Source organism: Caretta caretta, chromosome 1, assembly GCF_965140235.1.
Source record: "Caretta caretta isolate rCarCar2 chromosome 1, rCarCar1.hap1, whole genome shotgun sequence".
In the NCBI taxonomy this organism is placed as follows: Eukaryota; Metazoa; Chordata; order Testudines; family Cheloniidae; genus Caretta; species Caretta caretta.
This window is the reverse complement of record NC_134206.1, coordinates 119,566,480-119,591,699: the sequence shown is the minus strand read 5'-3', so window position 1 is coordinate 119,591,699 and position 25,220 is coordinate 119,566,480. Positions and strand designations below refer to the sequence as shown.

At 44.3% G+C, this 25,220-nt stretch overlaps 2 protein-coding genes across 4 annotated transcripts in view; one reads left to right on the top strand and one right to left on the bottom strand.

Annotated features, from left to right (window-relative positions):
• The window catches only part of AFF3 (ALF transcription elongation factor 3), a 488,013-nt gene that overhangs the window by 139,580 nt on the left and 323,213 nt on the right, over positions 1-25,220 (bottom strand). The window lies entirely within an intron of this gene.
• On the top strand, positions 18,485-20,310 carry LOC142070989 (uncharacterized). The gene is made up of 2 exons (XM_075125092.1): positions 18,485-19,397; positions 19,985-20,310. The coding sequence occupies exons 1-2, from the start codon at positions 18,992-18,994 to the stop codon at positions 20,308-20,310; spliced, it is 732 nt and encodes a 243-aa protein (XP_074981193.1). The 5' UTR covers positions 18,485-18,991.

Sequence of the window (25,220 nt, the reverse complement as noted above, 5' to 3'; positions counted from 1 at the left end):
GAAGTCAGTGGCAGTCAGGAACTCAAGTCAGATCTCCTCAGTCAAGATTTGAGTCTCAGTTCAGTGTTTTAATTACAAAACCATTACTTCCTTCAGTATCCAACAGATTTTTGTTGGACTTTAGAGTGATACTTAAGATTGTGCTCCAAAGAAGCATGACGGAGGCAGGGGCACGGCATGAGTCCCGCTCTGCACCATCAAGGAGTGCAGTAGCAGTTGAACTTTCCCTGCATATAGGTGAAACCCGAGAACGCTCCCCATGGACTGGTGTAGCTTCACAGCATCCCTCATTCTGATCTGCCTCTAGCAGGAACAGCCCAGACCCCTATGATCTGTGCCAAAGTCATTCTGTGCTTTAACCCTCCCTTTTCTTTTGCACGATTATTTTCTGTAAGATGAATTTTGGAGTTGTGTTTTTTACCTTTAGAAAATGCCTTTTTGTACAGCTTGCAATAACGCTGAAAAATTAATTCTTGGATTTGGGTTTTTCATGTTAAGTATTTAGTGTCTGAGATTAAATAAATAATAAATGAGTGAAGCAGCTCACAGGTACAATATATGGAAATATCATCCTGCTCCATTTTGACACCAACCGGTGAAGAGAATGCTTCCTATCAAATACTAATGATGAATTGCAATCATTGCTAAGAATTATTTTGTGACAGAATCTACAACCAAAGATTCATAGATTTTAAGGATAGATCATCTAGTCTAACCTGCAGGATCTCATGGCCCTTAATTTTCACCAGTTACCTTCGTATTGAGCTCCATAGCTTGTGCTTGACTAAGGTAAATAACTTACGTTTGGCTAAAGCATGTCTTACACAAAGTCATCCAGTCTTGATCTGAAAGTATCAAGAGATGGAGAAACCATTCCTTTTGGTAGTTTTCTCCAATGGCTAATCACTCTCACGATAACAAATCTGTGTCTTATTTCCAATTTGTCTGCTTTCTGCTTCCAGCCATTAGTTCTTTTTGTATTTTCTCTGCCAAATTAAAGAGCTCTTCAGTACCCAATATTGTCTCTCTATGAAGGTATTTATACACCGTAATCAAATCACTTCTCAATCTTCTTTTTGATAAGCTAAACACCTTGAGCTCTTTAAATCTCTCACTGTAAGGCATTTTCTCCAGCCCTTGAATCATTTTTGTGGCTCTTTTGTGCACCCATCACCATTTTTCAACATCCTTTTAAAAATGTGGACAGCAGAATCATACTCAGTATTCCAGTAATGGTCTCACCAATACCATATACATAGGTAAAATCACCTCCTCAGATGGTCCTCACTCATGGATAGGGTTGCCTAGTGGTCAGGGCTTAGGCCTTCCAAACAGCAGGGCGGGGAAATTGGTAGGGGTACCCAAACCTTCTCACCCACTGGGCTCTGGCCCAGGGCCCTCTGAGGGCTAGCAAAGATCTGACAGCCCGGGGCACCTTCTGTCCTCCCTGGGCCACTTCCTACCACCTCACAGTTGTCCAAAGTTCACAGTCTGTGCTAGGGGATGTGCAGGAGGTCAGCTCACCGCTTTGCACCTCCTTGTGGCTGTGCTTGGCATGGTAGCTCCCTCCATCTTGGGGCAGTAGCTGCCTTCTCCTGTGGCGTGGCCCCTAAATCTCTCCCCTGTTGGGGTAGTCCATAAACCAAACAAGGGGAAATAACACAAACAAACTGAGTCCATATGACAGAGAGAAGAAAATGCCTCCCTCTCAGAGTGCACATGAAACAGGTTCTCCCTTCCCTCAGGGAGGGACCTTTGGGCAGTTGTAGGGAGAGATCCTGCCTTCCTTCAGCTCTTCTCTTGGGAGCTGTGAGTTGCAGGTCTTCTCTCTTCCCTGGTCTGCTTCCAAATGAGCTGTTCTGCTCCCTTTTAACCCCTCCTTCAGTCTGTGCATCTCCTGGCATGGTGGGGTGGGGCTGGCTGATCCGAGAGCAACTCCTTAACCCCTTGTTGCTCAGTGGGGTTTGTATACCAGTCATACCTCCCTGTTCCTAGTCACTACTCCATGTACATCCAAAGATTGTGTTAGCCCTTTTTGACACAGTACTACACTGGGAACTTTTGTTCAGCTGCTTGTCCATAATGACCCATAGATCCTTTTCAGAATCACTGCTTTCCAGGATACAGTCCCCTATCCTGTAGGCATGGCCAGCTTTCCTTGTCCCTGTATGTATAACTTTGCATTTCACTGTATTAAAACACACTTTGTTTGAATGAGCCTAGCTTACCAAGTGATCCAGATAATTCTGTATGACTACCCTGTCCATATCAATATTTACAATGCCACCACTTTGTGATCCACAAATTTTATCAGAAGTGGTTTTTTACTTACTTTCAGAAATGTTGAACACAATTAAGCCAAGTACCAATCACTGCAGAACCCCAATATAAGCATCCCCATTCAGTAATGATTCCCCGGTAATGACTACCTTTGGATCCGTCAACTTGCCAGTTATTAATCTACTTACTGTGTGCTTTATTGATACTATATAGTGCTGATTTTTTAATCAGAATTTCAATAAGCCAAACACCTTATAAAACTCTATTACATCTCCACAGTTATCGTTATCAACCAAACTTCTAATCTCCTCAATAAATGAAATCAGGGCTGTTTGACAAGACCTATTTTCCATACAAGTATGTTGCCTGACATTAATTATATTCCTATACTTTAATTCTTTATCAGCTGTACGCCATAACCGCTTTTCCATTATTTTGCTCAGGACTGATGTCAGGCTAACCAGACTATAATTACCCAGGTCGTCATGCTTGCCCTTTTTGAATATTGGCACAACATTAGTACTCTCTTAGTCTTTTCCTGGTATATCAAGATTTATTAAAAATGAACATCAGAGATCTCCTCAGCCAGTTTTTTAAGGACTCTTTGGGCCTTCAGATTTAAAAACGTGTATCCCTTGTAGACGTTGCTGAACACCCTCCTTGGAAAGTGCGTCCTTATCCTAGTGTGCTACAAGCACATCATCCTGCTTCTTTTCAAACACAGAACAGTCAGATTTACTGAACACTGCTACCTTTTCTTAATGTTTATTAACAATTTTACCATCTCCATCTAATAATGGGCCTATCCCATTGCTACCATGTCTTTTGCTCTGATTTACTTAAAAACCTCTTTTTTATTGTACTTAGTCCTGCCAGCCATGGACTTTTCACTCACAGTCTCATTTATATGGATTATTATATGGGTCACATTTGAAACCCAATGACCAGCAAATGAAAAGCTCTATATCCGGTCACTAGTCCCTTGAGCCATCCAGTCTCTGGCACACACAGCCCTGCGCTGCATGCAGCTTGTGACTAAATAAGAATGTATTTATCCAGCCTACTTAACAATCTATTGCAGTGGCATTAAACATTGAGCATGCAAATGGAAAGCAGAGGAGAAAATCTTGTTATCTGTGGTATAAAAACTATTAAATGGTTATTAAACATTGCTGCATGATCCCCAAGCTAGAGCATTCCCATAAATTCAGCTTTATTGGTGAATAACACCCACAATATATTTGGAATTTTTCAATATAAAATTAACAAAAAGGAAAAATAGGATAAAATAGGGAGGAAGGGGGAAAAAAGAAAAACCAAAAACCCAATAAGTTTCAGTAAAACAACTCAATAACATTTTCAAAATCAGTTCCTTTCAAACTGAAAATGTTTTTGAAACTTTCAAAAAATGTCATCTCCCCCACCCCAGTTTTCGACTTGCTCTACCCATTGGATTGAGTGGAAGATGGACTATCTTAAATGGTTAAGGACTGTGCACTTTTGGAAACCACACTTGAACGCCCAGCCTCTCAGTATAGAATCAGCCATGTTCACCATCTATCTGTGCACATACAATGAGCAACATTAAAAAAATCAACCTGTGCCAGCTATTAACACACTTGTGTCTGGGGCTGCGTGACTGTAAGGTCTCCCATGTAGTTGCTCTATGCCGATGAGAGAGAGCTCTCCTGTCAGCATAACTAAACCACCCCCATCAAGTGGCGAGAGCTATGCTGGCAGCAGAGCGTCTCCCGCCGACATAGCGCTGTCCACACCAGAGCTTCTGTCAGTGTAACTTTTGTCAGTCAGGAGGGTGTTTTTTCACATCCCTGAGTGACATAAGTTTTACCAATAAAAATGCTAGTGTAGACATAGCCTGAGATACAACATATTTTTCTGTACTTACAATAGGGGCTAACTGTGCAGTATATGTTGGCAAATGTTAACTTTTTAATAGCAGCCATTATCTATGATGCTGAGTGTAAAGCAAACAAGTTTTCTACAGTGAAAATGTCCAATAGTTGAATTAAATTCTCAGAAAGCTTCTAACATCTTAGGGCAACACTGGATTTGCCATGTTATATTGAACAACTAGTTCACCTAATCCAGCATTCTACCTTTGGCAACTGCAAATATATGGAACACCAATATCTGAGGCATTGGTAGCCAATTCACGTAGTTACCGCTGAAGAGCTGTATACATAGAAAAAATTCTTCCTGGCCCCTAAACGTCACCCAGTAAAGGCCTTGAAGCATGAGATATGATTGCTATTTTTTTGGACACTTTTTATTAAGGTACCCAACAAATCAACTTAACTGTAAGGGTAAGCTAATCAGAAGCCCCCACCTTAGACAAAAAGATGTTGGTAGCCCTGCCTAGGAGTTTTGGACTGTATATGTGGAACGGCTTTTACTGAGTACTGTTTTAGGTAAGGGGGCATGCATGTGGGTGTGTGTAGGAAGGTAGAACACAAAACCACAGAGAGGGAGAGAGAGAGAGAGGAGCCAGCCAGAAGAAATCCAAGCAGGACTTTCTGGTGATTTCTACACAGGAATGTAGAATGTTCTCCTAAAATTAATGTTCTTCTAAAATTCTGATCCACAGCCCATTGGGGTCAATAGGAACCTTTGCATTGAATTCAAAGTGCTTTGATCATAATCTAATTCATAAGAGTTCTGTTATGGTTTGAAAGGTCCAGGGACACTGGAAATACAGGCATCTTTATGTATGAATTAAAATGTCACTCTTCTATAAATATTAGTAAGTATTAGTGTTAAGTTTTCACATTTTGTTTCTTTGAGATGGTTTCTTAGGTTTTTGTACAGCATATATGATTTCTGTTCCTTTGCTATGACATGCTATTCCTAGTGTAAATAAAACTATTATCAGTTTTACCAGCTGCCATGTTTCTTATAAATGGAGGATAAAGAGGCTAAGTTGGTCCACCCCAAGCTACATTACATTAGAAACAGAAGTATAGAAAGGGTATCAAAAGAATTCAAAGCTGGAACTCAACTGAGCAGTGAAGACAACTGTGTACATGAAACAAAGCAAGACTTCAAAATCTACATAATCCAAACAGGCTAGCCACTGTGAGGAATATTTGTGACAGACAACTGAAAACTGAAACCTTTCAGTGTTTTCTTGTAATGGTTTTCCCTGCCATTTCCTGGAAGCCCATTACATTTTTCATTTCCACCCTTATTCGTTATAGCTTCATTCAGTTTTAATATAGTTATAAATGGGATTAAATATAGACTGTAGCAGTCTGCTCCTTTTAAATAAATAAAAAGAAATCCTGTCTGTAATAATAAGTGCATCATCCATCTGGGAGGCCTCTAGTAAAATTTCAACAGGTATTTGTCACTCCTTCATGTAAACAGTATTCTGGACAAGGTAAGCAATTACCCCTTCTATCAGTATTGTTAGCAAAGAGACAAGGTAGTAGTTGGAAAAGCTCCGCAGTGCGCACACTGAACCCACAGGTTTATCTGAGCAGATTGAGAGAAAATTATTTTTAAAGAAAAACAAACAGCAATTGGCTACTGTTAAACTAAACATGTCATCTCATTTTAATAGACTGCCAGTATGCAGAAGAGTCTTAGCAAGCCTAGGCTTTTTACTCCTAATTCACAGAGAAAAATGGAATTAGAAATAACTTCACTGTAAGAGTGCTGTTGCAGAACGATGAAGAGAACACATCGGACACCCCATTTTTTAAACCCAGCTGCCCACACACATTTTCGTAATGTAAAAAGAGCAGAGCCTCTCTCCACATTTCTAGGGGAATATGAAAGGCATTTTGCACAAGAATGGACTTTTATTGCTTTCTCTTTCACTCACAGACAGGGTTGCACATACAGTAGAAAGGGCAATTCTGCAACACTTGGGTAGTAATAAAATTATAATAAAAAAACTCACTGCCAAAATAATTTCAATAATATTATTATTACATAATACATGCCAACTCCTAATTGTCATTATATTTAATTAATATTGAAATAATATGGTGTGAAATACTTCATTCAGTGCATGACATGAGAAAAGAGAACAAGATGTAAAGAAGATTTGCAGTGCGTCAGGCTGACGTGCCACTGTTTTGTAGTGATGGGTGGCTGCGGTTTTGTTTTTGCAGTGTAGACATACCCTTAGGTCTTAATCCTGCAAGCTTCTCTGCTCATGTGGAACCCTGTGCCTATGTGTAGCCTCAGTGAGGTCTGTGCAGGCAGATCACTTTGTTGGCAAACAGCTTTGTTGACTTTGGTGGGGGCTATGTAGGCACAAGGGTTTGCCTGGGTGGAGCAGCTTCCAAGTCTCAGGAGTTAATGTGTTCAGTTCAGATTGTGGATGTTCACTGTTTAGGCATCACTGTTCTTGTATGGACTAGTTTCATACCTAGCACATTTTGAATATTTTCACAAGCGTGATACCCTAAGAAAAACACATTAGAAGATGGTACATTAGTGATATTATTTTCTTTTCTCTCCTGTGCTTTAGGCTAGATTTCCAGCTTATCTGCCCAAAATAAGTACATGGACTTATGGTGGTCTCTTAGGGTATGTCTACATAGGTATAAAAAAAAACAGTGGCTGGCCCAGGTCAGCTTACTTGGTTTCACATGCTCAGACTCCGGGAGGGCTGAAAAATTGCTGTGTAGATGTTTGGACTTGGGCTGGAGTCCAAGCTCTAGGACCCTGCGAGTATGGAGGGTCCCAGAGCTTGGACTCCAGCCCAAGCCTGAACATCTACACAGCAATTTTTAGCCCTACAGCCCGAGCCCTGTGACCCCAAGTCAGCTGATCTGGGCCAGCCACAGCCATGCAATGGGGTTTTTGTCCCCATGGAGACATACTCTTGGTGTGATTGGAATAACACAGACTTGGTGGGATAACTCACATGACTGGAGTACTGTCATGGATAGATATAAACTGTTCAGGAAGGACAGGCAGGGCAGAAAAGGTGGGGGAGGTGCACTGTATGTAAGGGAGCAGTATGACTGCTCAGAGCTCCAGTATGAAACTGCAGAAAAACCTGAGAGTCTCTGGATTAAGTTTAAAAGCGTGAGCAACAAGGGTGATGTCATGGTGGGAGTCTGCTATAGACCACCGGACCAGGGGGATGAGGTGGACAAGGCTTTCTTCCGGCAACTAACGGAAGTTACAAGATCGCAGGCCCTGGCTCTCATGGGAGACTTCAGTCACCCTGATATCTGCTGGGAGACCAATACAGCAGTGCACAGACAATCCAGGAAGTTTTTGGAAAGTGTAGGGGACAATTTCATGGTGCAAGTGCTGGAGGAACCAACTAGGGGGAGAGCTCTTCTTGACCTGCTGCTCACAAACCAGGAAGAATTAGTAGGGGAAGCAAAAATGGATGGGAACCTGGGAGGCAGTGACCATGAGATTGTCGAGTTCAGGATCCTGACACAAGGAAGAAAGGAGAGCAGCAGAATACAGACCCTTGACTTCAGAAAAGCAGACTTTGACTCCCTCAGGGAACTGATGGGCAGGATCCCCTGAGAGAATAACATGAGGGGAAAAGGAGTCCAGGAGAGCTGGCTGTATTTTAAAGAATCCTTATTGAGATAACAGGGACAAACCATCCCTATGTGTAGAAAGAATAGTAAATATGGCAGGCGACCAGCTTGGCTTCACAGTGAAATCCTTGCTGATCTTAAACACAAAAAAGAAGCTTACAAGAAGTGGAAGATTGGACAAATGACCAGGGAAGAATATAAAAATATTGCTTGGGCACGCAGGAGTTAAATCAGGAAGGCCAAATCACACCTGGAGTTGCAGCTAGCAAGAGATGTTAAGAGTAACAAGAAGGGTTTCTTCAGGTACGTTAGCAACAAGAAGAAAGTCAAGGAAAGTGTGGGCCCCTTACTAAATGAGGGAGGCAACCTAGTGACAGAGAATGTGGAAAAAGCTAATGTACTCAATAGTTTTTTTGCCTCTGTCTTCACAAACAAGGTCAGCTCCCAGACTACTGCACTGGCCAGCACAGCATAGGGAGGAGGTGACCAGCCCTCTGTGAAGGAAGAAGTGGTTCGGGACTATTTAGAAAAGCTGGACGAGCACAAGTCCATGGGGCCAGATGCGCTGCATCCGAGAGTGCTAAAGGAGTTGGCGGATGTGATTGCAGAGCCATTGGCCATTATCTTTGAAAACTCATGGCAATCGGGGGAGGTCCCGGATGACTGGAAAAAGGCTAATGTAGTGCCCATCTTTAAAAAAGGGAAGAAGGAATATCCTGGGAACTACAGGCCAGTCAGCCTCACCTCAGTCCCTGGAAAAATCATGGAGCAGGTCCTCAAGGAATCAATTCTGAAGCACTTAGAAGAGAGGAAAGTGATCAGGAACAGTCAGCATGGATTCACCAAGGGCAAGTCATGCCTGACCAACCTGACTGCCTTCTATGATGAGATAACTAGGTCTTTGGATACGGGGAAAGCGGTGGACATGAATTTCTTGACTTTAGCAAAGTTTTTGACATGGTCTCCCACAGTATTCTTGCCAGTAAGTTAAAGAAGTATGGGCTGGATGAATGGACTATAAAGTGGACAGAAAGCTGGCTAGAACGTCAGGCTCTACGGGTGGTGATCAACCACTCAATGCCTAGTTGGCAGCCGGTATCAAGTGGAGTGCCTCAGGGGTGTGTCCTGGGCCGCTTTTGTTCAACATCTTCATTAACGAGCTGGATGATGGGATGGATTGCACCCTCAGCAAGTTCACAGATGACACTAAGCTGGGAGGAGAGGTAGATACGCTGGTGGGTAGGGATAGGATACAGAGGGACCTAGACAAATTAGAGGATTGGGCCAAAAGAAATCTGATGAGGTTCAACAAGGACAAGTGCAGAGTCCTGCACTCAGGACGGAAGAACCCAATGCACAGCTACAGACTAGGGACCGAATGGCTAGGCAGCAGTTCTGCAGAAAAGGATCTAGGGGTTACAGTGGACGAGAAGCTGGATATGAGTCAATAGTGTGCTCTTGTTGCAAGAAGGCTAATGGCATTTTGGGCTGTATAAGTAGGTGCATTGCCAGCAGATCAGGGGACGTGATCGTTCCCCTCTATTGGACATTGGTGAGGCCTCATCTGGAGTACTGTGTCCAGTTTTGGGCCCCACACTACAAGAAGGATGTGGAAAATTGGAAAACGTCCAGCGGAAGGCAACAAAAATGATTAGGGGAGTTGCAGTGGGGGAGGATATTAGGAAAACCTTTTTCACTAGGAGGGTGGTGAAGCACTGGAATGTGTTACCTAGGGAGGTGGTGGAATCTCCTTCCTTAGAAGTTTTCAAGGTCAGGCTTGACAAAGCCCTGGCTGGGATGATTTAGTTGGGGATTGGTCCTGCTTTGAGCAGGGGGTTGGACTAGATGACCTCCTGAGGTCCCTTCCAACCCTGAGATTCTATGATTCTATGAAAGTCTACAGTGAAATGTAAGCCCAGGGTTTGAACTCAGGCTCAAACCTAACCCCCCTTCTGTCTACACATAAATCACGCTAACCCAGGGCTCATACCCAGCGTCCCAGGACCCCACAAGGGTGGAAGGTCCAAGCGTGAGTCAAGCGTGGGACCCAGTGTTCAAGTCCTATTTTCTTTGCACTTTCCACTGGACTCATGCTCTGGGAGTCTGCCAAAAGTATCCCACAATCCTACAGGCAGACTATTTTTGTCCTCTGGACAGTTAAGTTTGGTGGACAGTCGAGTTTTCCCACACTGTACCATGTACAAAGGGCTAGAATGGCTACATTTTGGGAGGATGCTAGTAAATCTGGGATATGGGTGGCTGGACTCAGGCCTGCATAAATCACTGTAGACACTGGAGCCCCAGGTTGAGACCCAAAGTTCAACAATTCCTAACCTCGTGTTGATGTGTACATACTCAAGCCTTAGGTTAACAAAACCAGGTCTGCACACTCGAGTTCTACTAACCCTGGGCTTACATCATTGTGTACACATACCATTACCCTTTCCTCTTGGGGAATAGATTTTTTACTCCATCCAGTCTCAAGAGAAAAAAAGAATCAGAAATTATTTGAAAGTACTATATATGTCCCAGAAATAGCAATTTTGTGTCTCCTGACATAACAGTTGGCTCTCTGATAGCAAAGGCGGAGCTATTATGATCTCAGCTACAGCTGCCTATACATTAGGACAGTAAACATTCACTTGTCTTCTTGCTTTTCTGTCTATTCAAGCAGAATAGTCCATTAAGAAAAACAAAATAAAATAAAGGCTCTAGCAGTATCCAATCTTGCTTGTATCACCAGTGCTGTAAATGGAAAACAGAACTTTATTCTTATTTACAACAAACTGATTAAATCTCAATTGTTTCATTTCAGGTGAGGCCCCATCATGACGTTGAAAGGAGAAAAGAGCGCTGCAACAAGTGCAACCAGGTAGAGTTCTCAAATTCTGTAAGAGATGGCCATTGAATCTAGGGTGGAAAAGTGACCACGAGCTGTTCAAACAGTGCCACTGGCTATCATAGGTATCAGAATATGATTCCCCGAGAACTGTATTGAAAGGGAGAGTGTTCTAAAGATGAGAGCTGATACTAACAGGAAGTACATGGTATCACAGACCCGCAGGGTTAATTGATACTATGGTAAAAGTGCTTGAAATCTGCTGGAGCCTTGTCTACACTAGGACTCCCACCAGTGCTAACACCATTGCTGCTGATCTGGTTGTACCACTGATATGACTTTGTTGTTAAAATTCCTTATTGCAGATACAGCCCAGGTCGGTGGGGAGAGATGGGTATCAGCCACCCCACAACATTGTGGCTACAGCACCTCTGAGTGTGTCTCGTTCATACCATGCTGATATCACCATGCAATTCTTTAAAAATATAATTTTGCTGTGGGTCAAAATGGGAAACTTCACATTCGTCAGTAATAAACTCTTTCAAACCCCATAGCAGCAGAAATAAATAACTGATGATTGCTCCTTCTGATATTGGAAGGGTTTTATTCCCACCATTTACAGGCTATACATGGCACGCAGAGATACACTACTTAGCATGCAGTATCCATCAGAAAATATAAAGCATATTTTACTTCAAAAATTAATTTTTGGTCAAATCAAGACATTACCTCTCACAAATAAATCATGCTATGTTTCCATTTTAATGTCTCTTTTTAAATATACACAAGGGAATAACTCTCATAACTCAGTTGACACCCAGTATCTTATGAGTTATAGGTCATTGTTTCATATGAGGAAATCAATTGAATTGCATGTTACACTGCTATACGCTATTATGAATTCTCCATCTCTCATCATTCACGCTTGTGTCAGCATTTCCATTATAAACCTCTGTTTTCTGGATTTTTTTCTTTTTATCACCACTCTTAAATTTTCCTCTGGACACTAGCTTGGCATGCTGGCAATACCACACTGGTAGTTTGTGAGAAAAAGTCTCATTTCAGGGCCATTCCATGACTCAAAAGTGATATTTCATGGCTGTAATGTCACCTCAAGAAAATATGACTTTTTAACTAATAAGACTGAGGTATAAAAAGGAAATAAACTCAGTTGTATTTTGACTGGCAGCTGAGTCCAGCTGCCCAACTATTCACTGTCTGAAATCAACCCGTAAGAATAAATAATATTCGATAACACACACTTCTAGTAGGCTAAAATCTTTGAAAAAGGTGAACACTCCCAAAGAATCCCTAAGTTCATTTGTGTACAGCCAAATTCTAGTTATAATCTTGTGAGATGTGGCACTGCATCAACTAGGTTGACTCAGATTGCAAAAGTGCTTGAAATTAACCTTGCTTAGCGTCTGAACAGCATCCACAAAACCAGCAGTCATTTCTTTGATTTTTTTTTCTGCTCATGAACTGTTAATTGAAGCTTTCTGCAACGTGATTTATTTTAATATTTTGCTCTCATTCTTTCTCAGACTGTGGTCCACAGAGATAGGCTAGGAGCTAATATATCTCTTACTTTATATTACAGAAGTGTTGCAAGGCTAATAAGTTAAAAGTGTGTGTACAGCATTTTGAGACTGATGTCAGGTGCTACAGCAGAACCTCAGAGTTACAGACACCTAGGGAATGGAGGTTGTTCGTAACTGAAATATTCGTAACTCTGAACAAGACGGTAAGGACTTCAGACATTGGGGTGGCAGGGGGAGAGAGGGAGGCTGCAACTGCAGGATGTGTGTGGTCAGGTCAGGGCTCCAGGGAGGGGGGGCTCAGGGCTTCTTACCTTCAGGGCACCAGGGCTCCAGGCTTCTGCCCCGCAGGAGCACTGAGGCTCAGGGCTTTAGAACTAGCGGGGAGTGCTGGGGCTTGGGGCTTCAGCCCTGCAGCTCCACTCCTGGTTTCAGCCTCATGGGGGGAACCGGGGCTCAAGGCTCCCCACAGCTCTGCTCCCGGTCTGAGCCGGGGGGCGGGGAAGGGCCAGGGCTCAGAGGTTTAGCTATGGGGGGGCGCTGGAGCTGAAACCAGGAGCAGAACTGCAGGGAGCCCCAGTGCTCCCCCGGTAGCTAAAGCCCTAAGCCCCAGTGCCCGCCCCTGCCCCCCTCCCCCCGGTGGGGTTGCAGCCCCAACCCCCCAGTGGCTGAAGTCTGGAGCCTCCCCTGCCCCCACAGCTGAAGCCCTGAGCCCAGCAGGGCTAACGTCCTGAGGCTTCCCTACTGGGCCCTGGAGTTTTGATAGTATGTTGCAGGGGGGGGCCTCATAAAGAAAAAGGTTGAAAACCCCTGCAGCACAGTATTTGCTGGGGTTTTTTTTTGTCTCTGTTGCTTCCTGATTGGTTACTCCCAATGTCACAACCTCGGGCGTTCCCCTGGGGAAGGCAGATCAGCACTGCATGTTGCTAACACTGTTGCAAGCATCACAAAGCATTTTGGGGAGGGTCAAAGGTGTGAGTGGGGAGTGGAAGTTTCCTTTGCAGATTAAGAGAGGCCGAGCGGGGGAGAAGAAGAAGAGAACAGAGAACAAGTTAATTCAACACTTCTGCTAGCTCAATTTGAAGATAAGATGCTGGCCCCAGCCAGCCCAAGGTCGCAGCTCACAGCCGACGTTTGGCTGCGAGCCAAGAAAGACGGGGGCTTGAAAGTTGCCCAAGGAGCTGTGACAAAGAAAATCCAACTGCAGAGACCTGCACCTGCAAGACAGCAAGGCCAGTGAAGAAGAAAACAAAGCCCAGGACTGCAGAGTCTGAAAACACAGAAGAGACAACGGGGGGGGAGGGGGGGAGGGAGGGACAGGCCCGTGCCAGGCGTCCCTGGAGCCAGGGTGTTTTGGAAAAGGGAAAAAGACCACAGAAAGCCAGTTTGGACCGGCACAAAGAGAACCAGGAAAAGAGGGCTTGGAATGGAACATCCCCAGAGGGGCCCAGGTCTTAAAACCCTCCTGAGAGCCAGAGCAACTCGGAGATTTGCAGCCTTGGATGACCTGGGCCCAGGACAAGAACTCCCCCCCACCCCCTACCCCCTTCTTCTTCTTACTTTACACCCAGGCCCAGCCAGTCTTGGGTAGCGCGTATGTGAGTATGAAAGTGGGTTAGGGCTTGGGGCACTAACACTTTCTTCCTCCGCCTGAGTGACGTGGGGAGCACCCATCACTCTCTGCTGTTATTTTATTATTTTATCAATAAACCTTTAAAATTTAGACACTTGGTGTGTTTCGTCATCTCCCATCCCAACAATCCTGCGGCGTCAGCCTGATCACCTGACGCGGCGGCGGATTGGTAACAGAAATCTGTCACACCAGTTCTCCATAGTGTCCGGTTGACCGGTAAGTCCGTAACACTGATGTTTATATCTTTGAGGTTCTACTGTATTAGAAATGTAAAGTATTAGTTACAGAACTGCATTGTGATAGAGACTTTGGTCCCTTGGTCCTGCCAATTATCTAACTGTGTTTTTTTTTAAATTTTACTGAATGAATTTTAGAGGTGCTAAAATTACCAGGACCTTAAAATCCCAACCAACTCAGTGGGAGCTGCATGTGCTCAGCTTCTTTGAATGACTGATCACAATTACTATTTCATTTTCATGTGGAAGCAAGTTTAATCAAAGTGGTAGTTGTATGTGCACCCCTGGAAGTACTTGTGTGTGTGGAAAAGAGATGTGTAACATGCACACGGTGGCACCAGACAGGATTTAGCATAGTACATTTCTCCAGTGTAGAAAATAACAAAAAAATTACACAGAGTAATTAAGAGCAATTGCTACACTTCCCCAAGGGAACTTGCGCCACTTCTACTTCTCCTAATTGTAAGGTTCAATAGGCTTCCATCTTGCAACCTTTCTTATTCTGTCATGTGTGACCCAGACCTCCCTCTAGGTCCTCACATCCAGGCTATGTCTAAGTCTTGTGGATTCTTTCTGCATAACACCTCTAAGATACAGCCTTTTCTATCCATCCACACAGCTAAAATGCATGTCCAAGTTCTCATCATCTTGCGTCTCAATAACTGCATCCTTCTCTCCGGCCTTGACAAATGCAGTCTTGCCCTTCTGACATCTCTTCAGAATGCTGCTGCTACGATCATTTTTCTTGCCTGTGACTCTGACCCATCTCTTCGCATTCCTCCACTGGCTCCCCCTTTTCTATCACATCAAACATAAGGTGCTTGAATTCACTTTCAAGGCCTTTCATGACCTATCCCCGCCTTACCTATCAGATCTCATTCAGTTCAAAAAGTGAACTCCTGCCTCTGAGTAACCAGTGAGGTCAGTTTCCATCACACACTTGGTAAAATTTACAAGCAAGCACTTTTGTGTTTTCTCCAAGTTGACTCTCATGTCTGGGAGAAGCTCCCCATAAACATCGGCAAAACTAACTCCTTGTCCCCCTTCAAAGCCCTCCTCTGCTGTGAGGTCTACAAAAAAAACAAAACAACCCTGACAATGGTTAGGCTACTGGTATGCCGAGCCCACTGCCAATTATGCTTACCAATAATGTCTCCTTATTCCTTGTAACCTCACCATTGGTCTGTCAGTATTAATCCATTTTCTTTTGTGTTATACCTAGTTTGTAAGATCTTTGGGGCAGGGACTGTCTTTTTGTTCTGTGTTTGTAAAGTGCTAAGCACCGGGTCCTGGTCCATGACAGGGGCTCAGAGGTGCTACAATAATACAAGTAATAAGTATTAACAATTAATAATAATTAATAACATAATAAATAATAATAATAATTCAGCTTGTATACGGACGGCCAGACTACAGCAATACAGTTAAGCAGCCTTGCTAATATCTGGTTGAAACTGTGGTAAAATGGGGCCAAGTTTGCCTAACCCAGACAAGTCTGAGGTGATGATCGTGGTTGAGAAAAGGAGCCTGAGGTTATAGCAGAAGACAAGTGGCATCTTTGAGAGTGTGCATCCACCACTGGTGACCTACGTCACCTAAGCAACTCAAAGCTAGCATCATATCAAACAATTGCTTTCCACAGTGACAAGGGTGGCTTTTTTTCCATCTGCACCTGACTAGGCGGTTGCAAACTTTTCTCTCAGATTCATAACTTGCTGCTGTTATCTTTTCCATTGTTGCCTCATGATTAGACTATTGTGATCTGTTCTACAATGAAGCTACATCTTAAATTCATTCAGACACTGGAACTCGTGCAGAATGAGGCAGCCTAATTGCTAAGCAGTGAGCACATGACCCCAGTGGTGCAGGATCTGTGCTAGCTACCTATTGATTTCTGGGTGCAGTTTAAGGGGTTAATTTTGAGGAATGCTGCCTGTATTTTGAGGAGAGCTGGCTGTATTTTAAAGAAGGCTTGTTGAGGGCATAGGAACAAACCATCCCAATGTGCAGAAAGAATAGCAAATATGGCAGGTGACCAGCTTGGCTTAACAGAGAAATCTTCGGTGAGCTTAAACACAAAAAGGAAGCTTACAAGAGGTGGAAACTTGGACAGATGACTAGGGAGGAGTATGACCACCTTCTAGTTGCTAACATACTTTAGAAACCCTTCTTGTTACCCTTCACATTCCTTGTTAGCTGCAACTCCAGTTGTGCTTTGGCCTTCCTGATTATACCCCTGCCTGCTCAAGCAATATTTTCATACACTAGTGAGGCCACATGTGGAGTATCTTGTCCAGTTTTGGTCCCCCCACTACTGAAAGGATGTGGACAAATTGGAGAGAGTCCAGCAGAGGGCAATGAAAATAATTAGGGGGCTGGGGCACATGACTTACAAAGTTGTGTGGAGCACCACACAACTTTGGAAATATTTTACATAAATGTTATTGCAACTTATTCAGTTACAAGGAGAGGCTGGGGGAACTGGGTTTATTTAGTCTGCAGAGTGAGGGGGGATTTGATAGCATCCTTCAACTACCTGAAGGGGGGTTCCAAAGAGGATGGAGCTAGGCTGTTCTCAATGGTGGCAGATGACAGAACAAGAAGCAATGGTCTTAAGTGGCAGTGGGGGAGGTCTAGGTTGGATATTAGGAAAAACTATTTCACTAGGAGGGTGGAGAAGCACTGGAATGGGGTTACCCAGGGAGGTGGTGGAATCTCCTTCCTTAGAGGTTTTCAAGGTCAGGCTTGACAAAGCCCTGGCTGGGATGATTTAGTTGGGGATTGGTCCTGCTTTGAGCAGGGGGTTGGACTAGGTGACCTCCTGCGGTCTTTTCCAACTCTAGTCTTCTATGATTCTACGAATGGAGGGCTATATAACTTGCTCATGGCTGCCTGAGAGACTCCCTCTCTTCCAGTGTGCTACCGCTACAGCTGCCATAACCAGAGCTGCTCAAACTGGAGCCTGTTGGGATAGGAAAGAGACAGAAAGCTACCAGATTACACTCTCTGTGATGGCCCCTTGGCTCTGAAACTTTGGTCGTCTCCTTTTGGTCCAAAATAGCCAGAAACTACTAACCTCTGGAGCACACTTCGGAGATGAGGTTTTTGAGAAGAACTCAGGCTATAGGTTGATGGGTCTTTTGAGAGGGTTGGGATATGTTTTGGTACTTTGAATTACTGGAGGATAAATTAATTTAGTTATGATGCTGGGGGTTTTGTTGAGCTGTTGGGCAGCTATTCCTTATATGTGTTATTATTTTAAATAATTGTTAGGGCACCCAGAACTGTGGCTAGGTATCTTTTTGGTATTTAAATAAAAAGGAACATATAGAAATAAACTTATATACTTTTAACGCAGATATACTGTGTGTATATGTATATAAAATGTGCACTTTACATTAATTTTAAATGGGATCATTAATACTGACAACCTTAATGATCAAAAGCAAATCACCTAATTAAATACACTGGGTCAGTTAAAGTAAATTGAATTACACCACCAATTAATTTGGCCCATTTCATTAACTTCAGTACATAATTTTACTGTTAAGAGTAAAGATTTCAGTTATAGACAGTCTGTTATGTATTTAGTGCTCTCAAGACAGTGAAGATAACTGATGAGATTATTGAAATAAAATGGGCAAAAATGAGGGAGATTGACAATAGAGACTTACATATATATATATAAATTACTCTCCAGAAGTGGTATAAGCCTTTAAAACTATCACCAACAGAGATATTACTGGACAAAATAAATCACTCTGTATATTCAGTGTACCATTATCCTCGCAGTAACAGCACCAAATGTTGTTACTGTTCAAAAGACTCAACAAACAGCTTACGAAGTATTTTCATAAAATTCTGATGTGCTTGCAGTTTACAGTCAATTTAAAATAATATTACAAAACAATCAGGAGTGAAAGAAAGGGCTGTAAAGATTTTCTTAGTAAAACTTCTTCTTCCTCCAACTCCTACTTATAAATACAACACAGTATACTCTCACACCGAAACACATTGATTTTAGATAATTGTTAGGGCACCCAGAACTACTAACCTTTGGGGCACACTGTTCTTTCTTACTTACAGATGTTGGCATTAAGAACTGGCTTTTAATTATATGAGCACCACACAACTTTGGAAATATTTTACATAAATGTTATTACAACTTATTCAGTTGCCATGATTTAACAAACATAAGATTGGAGAGCTCCTGAATTACAGCAGGCTTCTGAGAGAGTTAATTTTTACCAGGTCTTTTCATTCCGTGGAGCCCTCTCTAGGAAAGAGCTCCTCACATGTACCAGCCAACATTCCATTGCTTTGTTCTCATAACATTTCATTCTGCAGGCCATTGGGAGGGGTTATGTAGACAACTGGTGGGCCACAGGCCACTAAGCCCTGGTCTACACTAGGACTTTAGGTCGAATTTAGCAGCGTTAAATCGATGTAAACCTGCACCCGTCCACACAATGAAGCCCTTTATTTCGACTTAAAGGGCTCTTAAAATCGATTTCCTTACTCCACCTCTGACAAGTGGATTAGCGCTTAAATCGACGTTGCTGGCTCGAATTTGGGGTACTGTGGACACAATTTGATGGTATTGGCCTCCGGGAGCTATCCCAGAGTGCTCCATTATGACCGCTCTGGACAGCACTCTCAACTCAGAGGCACTGGCCAGGTAGACAGGAAAAGAACCGCGAACTTTTGAATCTCATTTCCTGTTTGGCCAGCGTGGCAAGCTGCAGGTGACCATGCAGAGCTCATCAGCACAGGTGACCATGATGGAGTCCCAGAATCGCAAAAGAGCTCCAGCATGAACCGAACGGGAGGTACGGGATCTGATCGCTGTTTGGGGAGAGGAATCCGTGCTATCAGAACTCCGTTCCAGTTTTCAAAATGCCAAAACCTTTGTCAAAATCTCCCAGGGCATGAAGGACAGAGGCCATAACAGGGACCCGAAGCAGTGCCGCGTGAAACTGAAGGAGCTGAGGCAAGCCTACCAGAAAACCAGAGAGGCGAACAGCCGCTCTGGGTCAGAGCCCCAAACATGCCGCTTCTATGATGAGCTGCATGCCATTTTAGGGGGTTCAGCCACCACTACCCCAGCCGTGTTGTTTGACTCCTTCAATGGAGATGGAGGCAATACGGAAGCAGGTTTTGGGGACGAAGAAGATGATGATGATGAGGAGGTTGTAGATAGCTCACAGCAAGCAAGTGGAGAAACCGGTTTTCCCGACAGCCAGGAACTGTTTCTCACCCTAAACCTGGAGCCAGTACCCCCCGAACCCACCCAAGGCTGCCTCCTGGACCCAGCAGGCGGAGAAGGGACCTCTGGTGAGTGTACCTTTTAAAATACTATACATGGTTTAAAAGCAAGCATGTGAAAGGATTACTTTGCCCTGGCATTTGCGGTTCTCCTAGATGTAGTCCTAAAGCCTTTGCAAAAGGTTTCTGGGGAGGGCAGCCTTATTGCATCCTTCATGGTAGGACACTTTACCACTCCAGGCCAGTAACACGTACTTGGGAATCATTGTAGAACAAAGCATTGCAGTGTATGTTTGCTGGCATTCAAACAACATCCGTTCTTTATCTCTCTGTGTTATCCTCAGGAGAGTGAGATATAATTCATGGTCACCTGGTTGAAATAGAGTGCTTTTCTTCAGGGGACACTCAGAGGAGCCCATTCCTGCTGGGCTGTTTGCCTGTGGCTAAACAGAAATGTTCCCCGCTGTTAGCCACAGGGAGGGGGGAAGGTTGAGGGGGTAGCCACACGGTGGGAGGAGGCAAAATGCGACCTTGTAACGAAAGCTCATGTGCTATGTATGTAATGTTAACAGCAAGGTTTACCCTGAAAGAGTTAGCCACTGTTTTATAAAATGTGTCTTTTTAAATACCGCTGTCCCTTTTTTTTTCTCCACCAGCTGCATGTGTTTCAATGATCACAGGATCTTCTCCTTCCCAGAGGCTAGTGAAGCTTAGAAAGAAAAAAAAACACACTTGCGATGAAATGTTCTCCGAGCTCATGCTGTCCTCCCACACTGACAGAGCACAGACGAATGCGTGGAGGCAAATAATGTCAGAGTGCAGGAAAGCACAAAATGACCGGGAGGAGAGGTGGCGGGCTGAAGAGAGTAAGTGGCGGGCTGAAGACAGGGCTGAAGCTCAAATGTGGCGGCAGCGTGATGAGAGGAGGCAGGATTCAATGCTGAGGCTGCTGCAGGACCAAACCAGTATGCTCCTGTCATAAATATAAAGGGAAGGGTAAACCCCTTTGAAATCCCTCCTGGCCAGGGGAAAGCTCCTCTCACCTGTAAAGGGTTAAGAAGCTAAAGGTAACCTCGCTGGCACCTGACCAAAATGACCAATGAGGAGACAAGATACTTTCAAAAGCTGGGAGGAGGGAGAGAAACAAAGGGTCTGGGTCTGTCTGTATGCTGCTTCTTGCCAGGGACAGAACAGGAATGGAGTCTTAGAACTTTTAGTAAGTAATCTAGCTAGGTATGTGTTAGATTAGGATTTCTTTAAATGGCTGAGAAAAGCATTGTGCTGAATAGAATAACTATTTCTGTCTGTGTATCTTTTTTGTAACTTAAGGTTTTGCCTAGAGGGGTTCTCTATGTTTTTGAATCTAATTACCCTGTAAGATATCTACCATCCTGATTTTACAGGGGGGATTTCTTTATTTCTATTTACTTCTATTTTTTATTAAAAGTCTTCTTGTAAAAAACTGAATGCTTTTTCATTGTTCTCAGATCCAAGGGTTTGGGTCTGTGGTCACCTATGCAAATTGGTGAGGCTTTTTATCCAACATTTCCCAGGAAAGGGGGGGTGCAAGTGTTGGGAGGATTGTTCATTGTTCTTAAGATCCAAGGGTCTGGGTCTGTAGTCACCTAGGCAAATTGGTGAGGCTTTTTACCAAACCTTGTCCAGGAAGTGGGGTGCAAGGTTTTGGGAAGTATTTTGGGGGGAAAGACGCGTCCAAACAGCTCTTCCCCAGTAACCAGTATTAGTTTGGTGGTGGTAGCGGCCATTCCAAGGATAACGGGTGTAATATTTTGTACCTTGGGGAAGTTTTGACCTAAGCTGGTAAAGATAAGCTTAGGAGGTTTTTCATGCAGGTCCCCACATCTGTACCCTAGAGTTCAGAGTGGGGGAGGAACCTTGACAGCTCCAGTGTATGGTTGAGCTGCAGCAAAGGCAGCTGGAGCACAGACTGCCACTGCAGCCCCTCTGTAACCAACCGCCCTCCTCCCCAAGTTCCATAGCCTCCACACCCAGACGCCCAAGAACGCGGTGGGGGGGCCTCCGGCCAACCAGCCACTCCACCACAGAGGATTGCCCAAAAAAAAGAAGGCTGTCATTCAATAAATTTTAAAGTTGTAAACTTTTAAAGTGCTGTGCTTAAAGTGCTGTGTGGCATTTTCCTTCCCTCCTCCACCACCCCTCCTGGGCTACCTTGGTAGTCATCCCCCTATTTGTGTGATGAATGAATAAAGAATGCACGAATGTGAAGCAACAATGACTTTATTGCCTCTGCAAGCGGTGATTGAAGGGAGGAGGGGCGGGTGGTTAGCTTACAGGGAAGTAGAGTGAACCAAGGGGCGGGGGGTTTCATCAAGGAGAAACAAACAGAACTTTCACACCGTAGCTTGGCCAGTCATGAAACTGGTTTTCAAAGCTTCTCTGATGCGTACCGCGCCCTCCTGTGCTCTTCTAACCGCCCTGGTGTCTGGCTGCGCGTAACCAGCAGCCAGGCGATTTGCCTCAACCTCCCACCCCGCCATAAACGTCTCCCCCTTACTCTCACAGATATTGTGGAGCACACAGCAAGCAGTAATAACAGTGGGAATATTGGTTTCGCTGAGGTCTAAGCGAGTCAGTAAACTGCGCCAGCGCGCCTTTAAACGTCCAAATGCACATTCTACCACCATTCTGCACTTGCTCAGCCTGTAGTTGAACAGCTCCTGACTACTGTCCAGGCTGCCTGTGTACGGCTTCATGAGCCATGGCATTAAGGGGTAGGCTGGGTCCCCAAGGATAACTATAGGCATTTCAACATCCCCAACAGTTATTTTCTGGTCTGGGAATAAAGTCCCTTCCTGCAGCTTTTGAAACAGACCAGAGTTCCTGAAGATGCGAGCATCATGCACCTTTCCCGGCCATCCCACGTTGATGTTGGTGAAACGTCCCTTGTGATCCACCAGAGCTTGCAGCACTATCGAAAAGTACCCCTTGCGGTTTATGTACTCGGCGGCTTGGTGCTCCGGTGCCAAGATAGGGATATGGGTTCCGTCTATAGCCCCACCACAGTTAGGGAATCCCATTGCAGCAAAGCCATCCACTATGACCTGCATATTTCCCAGGGTCACTACCCTTGATATCAGCAGATCTTTGATTGCGTGGGCTACTTGCATCACAGCAGCCCCCACAGTAGATTTGCCCACTCCAAATTGATTCCCAACTGACCGGTAGCTGTCTGGCGTTGCAAGCTTCCACAGGGCTATCGCCACTCGCTTCTCAACTGTGAGGGCTGCTCTCATCTTGGTATTCATGCGCCTCAGGGCAGGGGAAAGCAAGTCACAAAGTTCCATGAAAGTGCCCTTACGCATGCGAAAGTTTCGCAGCCACTGGGAATCGTCCCAGACCTGCAACACTATGCGGTCCCACCAGTCTGTGCTTGTTTCCCGAGCCCAGAATCGGCGTTCCACAGCATGAACCTGCCCCATTAGCACCATGATGCATGCATTGGCAGGGCTCATGCTTTCAGAGAAATCTGTGTCCATGTCCTGATCACTCACGTGACCGTGCTGACGTCGCCTCCTCGCCCGGTATCGCTTTGCCAGGTTCTGGTGCTGCATATACTGCTGGATAATGCGTGTGGTGTTTAATGTGCTCCTAATTGCCAAAGTGAGCTGAGCGGCCTCCATGCTTGCCTTGGTATGGCGTCCGCACAGAAAAAAGGCGCGGAACGATTGTCTGCCGTTGCTCTGACGGAGGGAGGGGCGACTGACGACACGGCTTACAGGGTTGGCTTCAGGGAGCTAAAATCAACAAAGGGGGTGCCTGTACATCAAGGAGTATTTCAGGCAGGACTTCACGGAGGGTTCCAATAAGAAATGGTGCACCTAAGTTATTGTCCTTATTGGAACAAGAAGGTTAGCCTGGCCTCTGATTGATACATGGCTAGATTTACCTCGCTGCACCTTCTCTGTGAGTGACTGCAGTGTGATCTAGAAGAATGAGTCCCCTAGACAGGGGAGGGGGGGAAGTAAATGAGTACAAAACAAATCTGGTCTATTTCTTGTTTTGATCCACTCCATCTATCTTTTACATCTTTGGCTGGCAGCAGACAGTGCAGAAGGACTGCATGCCATCCACATCTCATGGCTGCTCGGCAGAAGATGGTACAGTATGACTGCTAGCAGTCCGTATCGACTGCCCGCTCACCATAAGACGGTTCAATAGGACTGACTGCAGGACTAAAGAGAATGACCTGGTCAAGTCATTCCAAATTTAGTCCCTGCGCCCATGTCTGCCCAGGCGCTCCCAGCCGACGTGGCCAGGAGCACCTCGGACATGATGATGACGGCACCAGTCGTACTGTACCGTCTGCTGCCACAAGGCAAGGGGTTGCTGCTACTGTGTAGCAATGCCGTACCGCGTCTGCCAGCACCCAGGAGACATCGGGTGACGGTTACCTGAGCGGGCTCCATGCTTGCAGTGGTATGGTGTCTGCACAGGTAACTCAGGAAAAAAAGCGTGAAACGATTGTCTGCCCTTGCTTTCACGGAGGGAGGGAGGGAACGGGGGCCTGACGATATGTACCCAGAACCACCTGCGACAATGTTTTAGCCCCATCAGGCATTGGGATCTCAACCCAGAATTCCAATGGGCAGCGGAGACTGCGGGAACTGTGGGATAGTTACCCACAGTGCAATGCTCCGGAAGTCGACTCTAGCCTCGGTACTGTGGAAGCACTCCGCCGAGTTAATGCACTTAATGCACTTAGAGCATTTTCTGTGGGGACACACACACTCGAATATATAAAACCGATTTCTAAAAAGCCGACTTCTATAAATTTGACCTTATTCCGTAGTGTAGACATACCCTTAGAGTAGCACTGATTTATACCCTTCAAATCTGGCCTCAACACCTGATAAGGTGCTAATTATAGCACGTTTTTGTATGATACTACAAAAGTTTCAGAGGTAATTTCTTACACCGTATTACCACATAATAATGGCCTCTTAACAGACAGACTAATCAAGAATTAATGAGGCACTAAAACATTTTAAAGAACAACGGAGGATTTAAAAAATTCTCATATGTGTTTCATTTAAAAAGCAATTCATTTAACAAATGCAGTTCTCACTCAGGGTCATATAAAAAGTGTTGGTCCTTAAAAAAATGTACCAATTGGAATGTTGTATTCATTTATCGGTTATTTACTTAAGTGGATCTCCATGTAATGGCAAAACTGAAAGAATTTTAAATGGAGTGGAACTCCATGAAAACATGTCTTTTTGGCCAGAGCCCCGCATTCCACTCCTCCATGTCAATCCACTTGTATAATAGCCTACTCAGAAGTTTAAAGCAAATCCATTTAAAGGTAATCTGCAAAGCTAAGACAGAAATGAAGTAAACCCAGAGTAATATGATTGCAACTAAGAGCTTTTTATTCCTTTTTAAAAACAATTATCGTTATGTTCCCTTTACATGGGGAGTCTTCCCTTTAATCTAAATAGAAAGTGATGAAAACCCCCAATATAGTATATTTTTTCTTTAACAGAGAATGAATAGACTCCTATAGCATGTTGCTAGGAATTTAGGGGAAACCTTCCAGATCCTATGCAATGTCAGTCTCAATAGAGATCTTTGAGAAACACAAGTGCTTTCCTGGAACTAAAATAGGTGGAAAATAAAAAGTAGAAATAAACTAACTTAAGATAACAAGGCATTTCATAAAAGTTTCGTAGATGATTTTGTTGAACTGCAAAGCTAAAATGAAAACTGAATTAATCCCAGAAATGTGTGCTGAATGCCTGCACCAACCAGGCTATAGGGCAGTAGTTCTCGAACTGTGGGTCGTGACCCATTTTAATGGGGGTCACCAGGGCTGGCTTAGACTTGCTGGGGCTTGGGGCTGAAGCCCAAGAC

Excerpts from the sequence above, each read along its gene's own strand:
- LOC142070989 (XM_075125092.1), top strand. The coding sequence starts at position 18,992 with ATGAAGGACAGAGGCCATAACAGGGACCCGAAGCAGTGCCGCGTGAAA. Across the intron at positions 19,398-19,984 it reads AGGCGGAGAAGGGACCTCTG|CTGCATGTGTTTCAATGATC; the intron begins GTGAGTGTACCT and ends TTTCTCCACCAG.